A 12,286-nucleotide genomic window follows, 5' to 3' on the forward strand; every position below is an offset into this window, starting at 1 on the left:
GATTTCTTTTCCAGTCATTTCAGATAAAGGAATGATAAAGCACTGCACTGCTTTCCTTCCTTTATTTTCAAAATCCACCTCACTCTCAAGAGTTGTAACTGATTTTCTGCTTTATTCTATGACAGAACAGCTTCTACCTAGCTCCACTGGCTTGTTGGTGCCCTCTTGTGTTTAACAGAGCATGATAAAGATTGATGGAGTCTGCAAGTCTCTTACAACACAAGATTCAGAGAAAAAAACTTAAATAACTAAACCTGATAGAGGTGTGAAAATCAGAGCAGAGGGGGGAAAAATAAAGGATTGAAACCAGACTTTTAACTTGTAGTTTTTCAGAATTGTTTTTACATCTTCCAGATGATACCAAACCCACTGATAAATTAGATATGTATAGGTTTATAGCAAGTGTATTTTTCTAAAGTATTTAAACAAATATTCATAAAGAACATTGACATTTCTTATCTTTATTCAGTTCAGGTTTATTGTTCCCATCCATATAATCAATAATGAAATAATACTCTTTATTATCTCATGGTGAAAGACATTTGAGGACTTCTTTTGGGGTACTATACATGTGGGGGTTGTTGGCTGTGCAAGTTGTGCCTGTGAAAAAGGACTTGGAGCAGAATCAGACACTGGAAGGTCTCTTACTCTGTCACTGGTACCCTTTCACACCTTGTGCCAAGTACATCACTTCATAGGTGTTGATATCCCCATCTTCAGTACAGGTGTTGGCATATTCCCTCAGGAACTCAACCTGTTAAGATAAAAGAACTGAGTATAAGTCTCCTGGGTTTAAATTATTGTTGAAGCAACTGATAAAATAGGTGAAAGAAGAAAAAGTTATAGATGTGGTAACGAAGGACCAGATCTCCCCATTTGTGCTCTGTCCAGCAACACAGAATGGGGAAAAAAATTCATAATTTGGGGTCAGTGGCCATATTGCCAAGCATATTGTGCTGTGGTCCTGGTTAATGGCAGAAAATTGCATCCATCCCATCAGTTGTGACTTGGGAGCATAGGACAAAGCATGTCAGCAACCCAGCAGATGGGAAAGAACTGCTGGACTCAGTTATGAAAAGAGCAGTGACCAGCTAAAGGCTGTATTGGTGACAACTACCCCAGCACAACACAAGAGTCCAGCAAATCTTAAAAGCTGTTCAAGGTCCTATATTTTGAAAGGGAATATTCAAAAGATGATTTGGAGAAGAATATGAAGCACCAGAAATTTGTGTGGCGGTATCTATTTCCCACTTTGATATACATGAATGATAAACACAGAACTGCCTAAACTCCCTTGAATTCCCTTTTCATCTGTGGTCAGCAAGAGGCTGCTCTAATTTGTGTTTTCCTGAAAGGCAGCTCGCCTCTGAAAGCAGACTCCAGGACCTGGTACCTCTTGGCTCACAGTGCTGACAAAAATGGGATTGCAAACACCCTTTTTCCTTTTCTTGCAGATAGATGTCTGCTTGATAGTCTTAAGGGTGAGCTACAAAATGACAGATTAACTCCCATGTGGTGCAATTAAAGAGGTTTATTAAGATTAGGTGGAGAGTGGGACATTAAAGGGGAAGAAATGGCCTAGACGGTGGTGCTTTGAAGAAAGCAGAGACCTGGGCTGTGGGAACACACTGGATCCAGCATCAGCTACATGTTTAAAAGCCACAGCTTTTAAAACATCCATATGTGCTATGTGCTGGTGCATTTATACCCAGTAACAACTGACATGGCTTTGTTACTAATAATTACTCAGCTGGATATAGACAAGTTAGTTATATTTACAGATACCTTGCTGGAAAGTACATGCTGTTCAATCTGAAAAGGAAACAATTCCTGCTGCATTATTTGATTTCAATAGATTCAAAGCAGAACACCAAAATGTCTATATTCTTCCTTGGATCATTTTGATATTCAAAGACATGAAGATACAACCATACCTGACTACAAGGCCAGCACCCCTCTATTGCAGGTGATGCTCTGGCTTGTCCCAGATGGATCACTGAATATTAATTCTTCTTCAAAAGGTTCTGTACTTCTTTCTTTCCATACCTGTGCCACAGAAACACAGAGGTTTGAGGCTGGAAAAGTAAACACAACTGTTTCTTTAACCAGCTTCTCATGCAGGTCCTTGGATATTTGGGAAAACACTGGGGAATCACTCTGAACTTGCTACTGAGTCACAGCCCCAAGCTGGATTCTCAGGTCATTGTTCTCCTGTTTTCAGGGAGTCCTCACAGAGATCCTGATTGAATTCATGATTCATGTGTTTAAACCACAAACACCTTGGTGATAAACTGTGGATATTAACATAGATACTGTAACCAGTTAAAAAATACCCCAAACACAACCAAACACACTGAAAAACTACCAGACACCTGTTACCAGCAATGATAATTGAAAAGATGAAATAACACAATTTAAACCTACAATTCAGTGACAGTCATATGTGTAATTTCCCTGCTGATGTCTCACGCCCATGAAAGACATTATAATATTTATATGTTACCTGGGAAATAATTACTGTATGGAGATCACTGAGACTTGCACTATAGTAATGGTGCAAAAAAGCAGATCCATGTGTAATATTATCCAAATATTAGTGCAACAGCTTCTTTGCTGCTCTATTACAATCTGGTACTGCTTTAACTTCAGATATTCACTCATTTACACAAGTCCTCAATCTATTTTGTGAAGTTACTGTAAAATAAGACTCTTAAATCCTCAGCTCCCAGTGCTTAAAAGGCACTTGTGAGAGGACCACATGCACCAGAGATGCCTACAGCCTGCACAGAGTTAATAGAGGCCTCGGCTTCCTCCCAGCTGGGGCCATGCAAGAAGATGGCCCCTGTGGGAAGGGAGGGATCCCTCAGCACTCCCCAGGAAATAAAAAGACTTTGGACTTCTTCACCTGGGGCTTTTTGGCTGGATGCAGGAAACAGAGGTCAGGCTGGGCTTCTAGCTGCCCAGGAGGTGGGCTGGATAGGGAGCCCAGCATCATGGTGTGATCTCTGATGGCAAGCAGGTGGTCACACTGAGGGGCTAGAAGCACCAGTAGAACCTTCTGGAAGCACTATCTAACCTCCAGGCTTTTCGGAGTCTAACCTGCAGTGGGTATCAAATCTTGAGCTGTTTTAGTCATATCTGCTGATAACTGGTAAGTCTGTGCCAGTCTGTGCAGGATGCTGTTTCTGCTGTCTCTCTGCCCTGTAGATGTCTTGTAGATGACTGTAGCACATAGGGTATGGTCTTCCAGTGTCCAAGCTGCTGACAGTGCATTAATTTGAACCATTGTTAGTGCCCTAAACGTGTGCTGAGGAGGATGCTGGCTCCAAGGATTGCAAAGAGTGGCAAGAAAATACTTTACCCTGTTTTGCTCTCTATGGAGCAAATTTGTACTTTTTCTATCCTAGTTACTTGAAGGTTCAGTTCAAGAAAGTAATCAGTAAGTTTAGCCATGGAGATCAAAGAGAAGGGAACATATATGTGTAATGGAAATGGCTGTGGACTAATAGGACTTGCCATATAGCAAGAAGGGATTGAGATTAGGAAAAACTTCTCTAAATCATAGAATCATAGAATGGTTTGGGTGGGAAGGGACCTTAAAGATCATCTGGTTCCAATCCCACTGCCACAGGCCTGTATCCTTCCATTCCAACACTCTAGTCAGTGTCCCACCACATCTCTGTAATGCCAATGAGGTTGTAGCCCTTCAGGCTTGTACAACCCTCTAATTCCCCCTGCTTGTTTTCCATGCAAGGATATTCTTGAGTATAGCACCAACTTCCTTCAGAAGCTTGAAACTGATGACCTCATAGAAACAAATCAGGAAAACTCAGATCAGCAGTAGCTTGGGTCCAGCTAATCTGCTTTGGGATGAGGAGGGAATGGATCCAAAGACAGAGGGTTAAAAGAAGCTGGAGTGGGCTCAGTTTTGCTTCCCACCCCTCCAGTCAGCTTGCCATGGCTGTAAGAGTTTCCTTGCAGGAGCAGCAAGGAGAGAATTGGAAACCAACCATGACTCACATCATCTGAGTCAAATCTTCTCTCTTCCTGTCCTGGCTGGCCTCTCGGGCTTTGTCACTTCCAACTGTAAATTGCAGGGGGAGAAAGGGGGAGGTTTCTCTAACTTCTGTCAAATGACACTTGGAAACTTCAGCATCATTAATGGGAAAACCCTGCCTGCATCCATAATGGTAACTGGTGAAAGCATTTCATAAGGAAATATTCTTTACATATGCAGAAGCAGGGAGGGCTCTGTCTTGCAAATTTTGCTATGCAGAACTTCATTTTTCACTCCTGTTACATTGGCTAACCTTGTGAAAATCAGTCATCCTGAATATTTATTCTGAATTTAGGGAATGTGTGGTGACCCCCAACCTGCTTTTGCCACTGGCACAAAGACCTGTAAAGTAGCAAATGTTTTTTTACTGTAGACATTGTTTGATTCAGTCCTTAAACTGCCTTCAGGTTAAGCATCTATTTGCTGTACTAGGCATTACTATTTACAAACAGTAATGGTTTTCTCACTCCACTTTGGCAAAACGTTAAATCACACACTCAAGAAAGCCGAGACTGTTTACAGAAGTAATATTTCATATAAATATGCACAGTAGCACTCGCAAGATTGGGGCATTGATGAAATAATGTTTTTAGCAGTATCTGTTTAATAATTCCCATACATCTACGCTTGACCTAAATAAATTTGAAACAAACAAAATATTATGTGCTTTAAGTACATGAGCTCTGCATCAATGCAGTGTTACAGAGCCCAAAGACTTGCCATCTAGCCCAGGACTCAGGGCCTGTCAGTGGGAAGCAGAAAGGAAGGAGATAAGAAACAGAATGTCTTTCCCCGCAAATGCCTTTCCAACAACCAGAGGCTTAAGAGCTTACTGAGCTCAAAATTATAGCCAGGCTACTTTGTATGGTAGACACCATGGAGCTATTTTTCATAAATGTTTCTCAGTACTCTTTAAAAAAAGCTGTGCTTCTGACTTGGCTTGTATCCCATGAAAATGTAGCAACAGCCAGAGTTTTTAGTGCTGTATTACAATTTACATCATAATCTTATGGTTTTGGTATATTACATGGCAAAAAAAGCTTTCTGCTCATCTTAATCTTGCCACTTGCTAATTTCTCAGAGTATGCTTCAGTTTTGATATTGTGACTTATTATTCCATTAGTCTTTCCCTCATTGCCTGTGATTTTAGGGCTCCCTGGAACCTGATTCTCTATTTCATATACAACGTATCCCTTGAATTTTTATTTGTTGAGTGCACCAATGAGAGTGCCGCATGCCATGCTAAAGGCTGTCCCAGCCACGGCCAGGGTTTGTTTCACCATCATGTGATTGTGTTCATGCTGTTTCGGGTGGCTGCCAGGGATATGGGCTCTTATCTCCGGATGCCCCAGCCGAAAAGAGAGCTGAAGTGTATTCCTGCCTTCACTGCCTGCCCCTCCAAAGGGGAAAGGACTTCATAAAAATAGTCCAGAGGCAAGTGCAAGGCACAGAGGTGGCTGGTGGGCTTGTTCTGCCATTTGGGATGGTGGGCCTTAAGCCCTGGCATTTCCCCAGATTATGAGTACTGAAAGACCCAGAGTCTTCCTTTGCTCAGCTCCAAATTCCAGAAGCCAAGAACTGCATCGTTATTGCTGTTACAAAGGTACACAGCGCATTGTGCAGGAGCAGACTCTAAATATTTCCAGTGAGTGCACTTATTATAGATGTGGATGCCAAGCAGCACTGTCTCCTTCCTCATTGTTAAGAAAGCAGTTTTATTATATAGACAGTAGCTCCTCCATCCCTTTACCAGTCTTCTCCCAAGAAGGCGTTGAGATGGCATACAGGGTTTATCTCATGCTAAGGAAGAAAGCTGTAGCTGGAGGCTCTGCTTCCTATCAGCCCAACAGCCTATTTTAGCTCATAGGACTCTTGAAAAGACAAATGATGTTTCCTCTGCTTTTAGAGTCAGAGCAGTCCCACTGCTCTGTCCTGTCACTTCAGGTGAAAGAGTGGTCCAGCTTTTGTTACTCTAACTACAAAGTCTGTACACCCACACAGGGAAGAGCCCAGGAAATATTGACAGGAAAATGAAGTAGTGTGGGAAGCAGCATGGAGTGATGGAGGCCAGGCAAACTCTCCAGATGCAGGATTTTCCCATGCTTTTGACAGCAGTTTCCAACAAGGGGCTTCTCCAAAGCAGCTAAGGGATCTGCTATAGCTCTTACAGGGGAATGGGAAGGAACCTTGTCCTGCCTCTTGGTATTCCCAGGTGAAGCACAGGTACCACATCACACCAAGATTTTTTTCCATTTCAATCTGGGCCATGTCAGCTCCAGACCTCCTAAAATAATACTAGAAAATTAATGTATTTTAATTTTCAGGACACTACAAATAAATCATAGAATCACAGACTGGTTTGGATTGGAAGGAACCTTGAAGATCCCTCCAGATCCAGAACAGAGGCGCTCCTTGCAGCATCTTTGTGGCCTGATTGCTCATTAACATGTAGACACCTGGAATGAGCCAGTAATGTTGGCTTTATTGCTATATTACAAAATGATGTCCTTGATTAGCTGGCCTGCCTCAAGCTGGTCAGCTTGCAGTCGTGATGAGATTAGGACATTGGAATCCAGTGCTATTTCCAGTCATAAAACAAGTATCCATGTTGGTCTTGTGGTCACATTTGGTTCTGTTGTAAATCTCCATCCAAAATGTTAATTTTGAGGGAAAGAAAAAGAGCAGGATCTTTCTGCAAGTGCCTTGCATCTCTGGTGAAGCAAGCTGGTAAGTGAGGCTTCAAGTTCAACACAAGCTACTTGCTTGTTTTCAGCAAAGAATACACTAAATAAATGCAAGTTGAAACGCCATCTGAAAAAAAACGACTAAAAAGATACAAAACATAGCCTCAAAGCATACTGACTCAGCTTCAAAACATCTAGGGATTATATTCCAAGAAGGAAGAGTCCATATGCATAAATATATAGAAATATAACTTTATCTTGACGTGTTTTCTGTCCCTGCTGTCGAACCTCCAACCACAAAGACGAAGATGCTTTTCTGATTTTAAACTACAGTCCCATAGATTTCTCTAAGCCATAACCTGCTCTTTTTTTTTGGTGACAAAGGAGAGTTGAGAGTAGGATTAGATGCTACTCAGCAGTGTCCCTTCTATGGGTGCTGGGGACAGGAGTGCCAGGAGCTTGACCCAATCAGGAGTGCCTGCCAGATGTTGGGAATACTGCTGAGCCTGTTTGCTTCTGGCAGGTCCCTTGTGCACTTCTGTCTTTGCAGTTTTGAGGGTTAAGTACTTGTCTGAGGTAAGAAAAAAAAAAAACACAACAAAAACAATACAAAGAGAAAGCAATCAGAGAATGGTGCTGCTTTGGTTTTGCTTGAGTGGGCTTCTACAGCGTGGCATGGGATCCAGCAGCAGATTTGGAGAATACCAGAGAATCTGTGTGGGCACCTCTGTGGAGGTGGATAAGCCTGGAAACCTGTTCAAAAATCTTGGCAAATACAGTAGCCACACAGCTGGAGGTGCAAAAAGTGAGTGGCAACTATTTCACACCTCACATTTGTCCAGAGGTTGCCACGGATAAGCTGCAAGGGCTGGAGCAGCTCTGATCTGGAGACAGGATGAGAGAGCTGGGCTTGTTCAGCCCGGAGGAGGCTCCAGGGAGACCTTAGAGCAGCTCCCAGTGCCTAAAGGGGCTACAAGAAAGCTGGAGAGGGGCTTTGGACAAGGACTGTAAGGACAGGGCAAGGGGGAACGGCTTTAACCTGACAGAGGGCAGACTGAGATGAGCTCTTAGGCAGGAGTTCTTCCCTGTGAGGGTGCTGAGGTGCTGGCACAGGGTGCCCAGAGAACTGTGGCTGCCCCATCGCTGGCAGTGTTCAAGGCCAGGTTGGATGGGGCTTGGAGCAACCTGGTCTAGTGGAAGGTGTCCGTGCCCATGGCAGGGGGTTGGAACTGGATGAGCCTTATGGTCCCTTTCAAAGCAAACCAGCCTGTGACTGTGATTTCTAAAAACCCAGTGGTCAGAAGGTAACCTGGTGTTATCCTGCGAGGACCTGAGTCTGCTGGTGATGTTCGGCTCGTCCTTCTTGGGTCCGACCGTGGCAGGCAGGGCAGAGCCTCCCTTCGCAATGGGGCCCTTCCTGCCCGGTCGGCGCGGCTGGAGAAGCGGGAAGCACGGGCAGCGGGGAGCCGGGAGCGGTCCAGCCGTACCCCGGCTGAGGGGGCAGGCGTGTGACCCCGCCAGTAGCTCCGCTCCGGAAGCGTATCGGCACGGGATGGTCCTTTTTGAACCCTTTTTGTTAAGCTGTGAGGCGCGGGAACTCTTAGAACAACCATCGCCGGTAGGAAACGCAGCGGGGAAGCGATTAAACCGCTGCCGCGCCGGGGTCCCAGAGGGTTCTGCCCCGCGGGGGTGCCCCCGGTGTCTCCGCCGGCGCGCAGGACGTGCTGACCTTTCGCGGCCGCGCTGTCCCCGCCAGGCAGCTGCCGCCGTCGCTCCGGCGCAGCTCCAAGGTCAGGGCAGCTAACTGCCGCCGCAGGTAGGCGCGGAGCTGCGCGCAGGGTGCGCGGGGAGGGACCGGCGCGGTGCGTATGGGAGGCGGCTACCGCGGAGGGACGCGCTCCCCGCGCCCTTATTTAAAGTGTGGCCGGGACGCCGAGTGGTGCTGCTAGTTGGATGCGCGGGGCCCTCCCCGAAAGCAAGGAGGGGGAGGAGGAAGGGGGAAGAGGAGGAGGGATCCTGGGAAGTTCAGTTTGATACCAAGTAGCGAGTGGGCTGCGGGGATCGGCTCGGAGATGGATAAGGATGAGATCCACCTGGACAGGCTGCCGGCACCGCGTAAGTCTGCGGGAATGTGGGGTACGGGAATGGGGTGGTATGGGGTGAGCTTTTTCTCGGCTCTGCGGGCGGTCGCTCGCCTCGGGCCTCCGCTCCCAGTGCCCCGATAAGGGATTTATTATTAGCGTTTTACCGACTATATTTAAAAATTCAGGAATAATCTCTGCAAAGTAACAAAGAAATAAAATAGCTGTGTCCCGTAATGACTCCCCCTCCCTCCACCCCGCCCCAAACGATGAACCAGTGTAAAGTCCCTTTTACCTCCATTAATACAATAATTAAAAGCCTGTCTAACCCCGGAAAGCCAATCTAATTATGAAAAACTGCTGGAGTACAAAGCAGATATGACAAATCCTTGGGCTGATGACTGCTGTGAATTTGCACTGGGCCACCAAAGAGCAGCAAAGCAAAAAAGGTCTTAGAAAATGTGCTGGGTCTGTAAAATCATGTAGCTCTGTATCATTAACTAATGTGTGCAACAAAATAAATTATATGTATTGGAAGGGGAAAATACATTCCTTGGCTGGGAATTTAGAGAATGTTTAGAGCCAAAGAGCGATCGTTTAAATGGTAGGGGGTGGGAATTTCGTTGGCTTTCCTCTGGAAATAATTCACAGCTCGGTGTCTGTGTGCATGCATGTGCACCCACAGAGGTGTTTATATAAAATCTGCATCCACATTGTGTGTGTAAAACCTTTGTGCACACACTCACTAGAACACAAATTCTGCAAAGCACTATTTACTGACTGCATTTTTCTACCAGTTTAGAGACAATAAAACTCAAACTGAGATGCTAACCAGGAACATACTGGAACACATTTGATTATCCAGCTGAACTGTATACAAATGCAGTAAATTTAGAATGGCACCATTTCTAAATTCCATGCTTTCCAATCAAAATTCCAAATCTTAACTGTTTGCAGCTAAGAATAGCATGGGGAGCCCTAGTCTTTACTACTTCTTTTTGGATTCCCACGAAAACTGTTATCCTGGAGCCTACTCATTAAATGGCCAAATATTTCACTGGAGATCAGCCCATTTCTAAAGGAACTGCCGTATGCTCATCAAACTGTAGGCTAGCCCAAGTGCTCAGCTTGGAAAGAAAATTGTTTCTTTAGTGTCTGACATAAACCAGCTGGGCTTGATATCCAAATACTGGGGTATAGGGTTTCTGTGGGCCACTGGCTGTCCCCCATTAACTTCTTTATCAAAATAAAGGAGCTTGAAATTCTCAAAACTGCAATGGGAAGAAGAAAAGCATGGGAAGCTGAAGTGTTCTCAAAGCATGTTGACAAGGAATCTTGAGAGGGAGTTCTGTCAAGGGCCTGTAGGGGCAGGACAAGGGGGAATGGCTTTAACCTGACAGAGGGGAGGTTGAGATGAGCTCTTAGGCAGAAGTTCTTCCCTGTGAGGGTGGTGAGGCGCTGGCACAGGGTGCCCAGAGAAGTTGGCAGTGTTCAAGGCCAGGTTGGACGGGGCTTGGAGCAACCTGGTATAATGGAAGGTGTCCTTGCCCATGGCAGGGGGTTGGAACTGGATGAGCTTTATGGTCCCTTTCAACGCAAACCAGTCTGGGATTCTATGACTCTATAATAGAGCTGTTGGTAAGAGGACTAAATGATAAAATGGCACTAACAAAGCTCTATCATTAGTCATGGAGCAGGTGGCAATTTATCATCACAGTGTGAGGGAGAGAGCCCTGAGAAATTGTTTAAGTGCTCTTCAGCTTTGAGAAACTTCACATGGTATTTTACAGTGTCATTTAATGTACCAGATCACCCATTAGCAGTGTGAACACTGCACACCAGCCTCATCAGTGAGTTCAAGGAGCACTTTTCTTCTTGGAGTCATGTGTTTGTATCTCTGTTGATCACCCACCCAAAAGAGCTTGCTTGTAAAAGCTGTTTGTCAGATGAAAGTCCTGCCTAATTCCATAATGGATCCATGTATTGTGGTACAAATCTTACCAATTGTTTGGCGATTTTTTTGCATCTATTGGAGAGATGTGGCAACCTGTTCTTGAGGTTTTTACATGGTCCTTATACTCAATAAGCCTCCTGCAGTCAGTGATGGAAACTTGCTTGGTAAAAAGAGTTAGGAAAAAGATGGAGTAAATGAGAGGATAATAGGAGACAGGAGAGCAAGTGGAGCCCAAACTCCACTTAGCTCTGGGTAAATCCTATCAATTGCCTGTATCCAAAGTGCTATTTTACTTTTTGTTAACCAGGAAAAAAGTGACCTCAGTACCTTATTTTTGGCCTTTGGTGGCATGAAAGGATGCCACCAAAGGCCAAAAGGATGCCACTTGTCCTTAGCTACATCTGTGCCCTGAGGACCTAGACACCACAGTTAGTGCCTGCCAGCTTACTTGATGCCAGTTTCTTCCTCATGTTCTGGGGTAATGAAGTACCTAATGAAGGTCAATTGGGGTGGGCTCTGGGGAAATGTACTGGCATGTTGGCCTCTGACAGGACCATGGTGATATCCTATCGCTTCAGAGGCACTGGGACAACTGCTCAGGACTAAGCCAGGGATTAGAAGTCAAGTCTTTAACCACTGCATTTCAACAATCAAAAATTCCGTGAGGGAACACCCATTTAAAAACCATGAGTTTTTGTCACCAACTTCAGTGTCATCAGACTACCAGCCCAGAAAATGAAATGCTTTCTCTTTTTCCTCTGGAAGACATAGTTCTGTCTGGAGGTGGGACTTCAGCACAGCCTCATAGGTTTTTCATATGTCTTAGCCTTGCTTCCCATGGTGGCACTGCAGCTATTTTCATTAGCAGTGAAAACGATGAAGCATATTAAGCTGATAAATAATCAGAGATGACAAGGGACTAATAACAGTATTGATTTATTTAGGACTCCTTTTCCAGCCCTGTAACTCACAGTCATGCACATCATTAACTTAGTATTTTAATTTGTAGCAATAACTTATTAATTTCTAGGGGATGAGCACATACACAGCTGAAGCAGCTGCTTTGGCTTGGTGCTGGGCTGCAGGCATATGCCTTGGGAATGCTGAATAGCTGTGCTCCCTTGTCCTGTGCAAGGCTGGCAGGAAGCAGGGCAGTGTGTCAGTCACTCGGACCTCTTCTGGAGACTGTAATATGCATGGAAACATAACCATAGGTCTCTTGCTGCAAGTGGAGGTGAGGGAGGTGAGGAGGTGGCATAGATTGCCCAGAGAAGCTGTGGCTGCCACATCCCTGGCAGTGTTCAAGGCCAGGTTCAAGGTCTAGTGCAGCCTGGTCTAGTGGAAGGTGTTCCTGCCTGTGGCAGGGGATTGGAACTGGATGAGCTTTAAGGTCCCTTTCAACCCAAACCAGTCTGGGATTCTGTGATTGAGATGGTGGGAAGTGGGGCACTGGAGTGCCAGATTGGTGGGTGTGCTAGTGATGTGCATGTAGCCCGATGGCTGCACGCTG

The 12,286-nt window shown here is 45.1% G+C and overlaps 1 protein-coding gene and 1 long non-coding RNA gene across 6 annotated transcripts in view; one reads left to right on the forward strand and one right to left on the reverse strand.

Annotated features, from left to right (window-relative positions):
• Nucleotides 1–460: 460 nt before the first annotated feature.
• On the reverse strand, nt 461–8,205 carry LOC134157839 (uncharacterized). The gene is made up of 3 exons (XR_009962487.1): nt 8,051–8,205; nt 1,935–2,046; nt 461–754 (listed from the first exon to the last, which is right to left on the reverse strand). It is a non-coding gene; the product is annotated as an uncharacterized LOC134157839 (long non-coding RNA).
• Nucleotides 8,206–8,287: 82 nt separating this feature from the next.
• Nucleotides 8,288–12,286, forward strand: part of ANO1 (anoctamin 1) — an 82,875-nt gene continuing 78,876 nt past the window's right edge. For 3 of the 5 annotated variants that reach the window (XM_062607266.1, XM_062607268.1, XM_062607270.1), the window contains exon 1: nt 8,290–8,856. In XM_062607266.1, coding sequence (XP_062463250.1) covers nt 8,814–8,856 — 43 coding nt within the window. In that variant the 5' untranslated portion in view covers nt 8,290–8,813. Of the gene's footprint in view, nt 8,857–12,286 lie in introns of all 5 variants that reach the window. The other 2 variants (XM_062607271.1, XM_062607267.1) reach the window with 2 other exon arrangements.

The sequence above is a fragment of the Pezoporus occidentalis genome, unplaced genomic scaffold, assembly GCF_034315485.1.
Source record: "Pezoporus occidentalis ecotype Australia unplaced genomic scaffold, CSIRO_AGI_Poc_V1 ctg121, whole genome shotgun sequence".
NCBI classification, from domain to species: domain Eukaryota; kingdom Metazoa; phylum Chordata; class Aves; order Psittaciformes; family Psittacidae; genus Pezoporus; species Pezoporus occidentalis.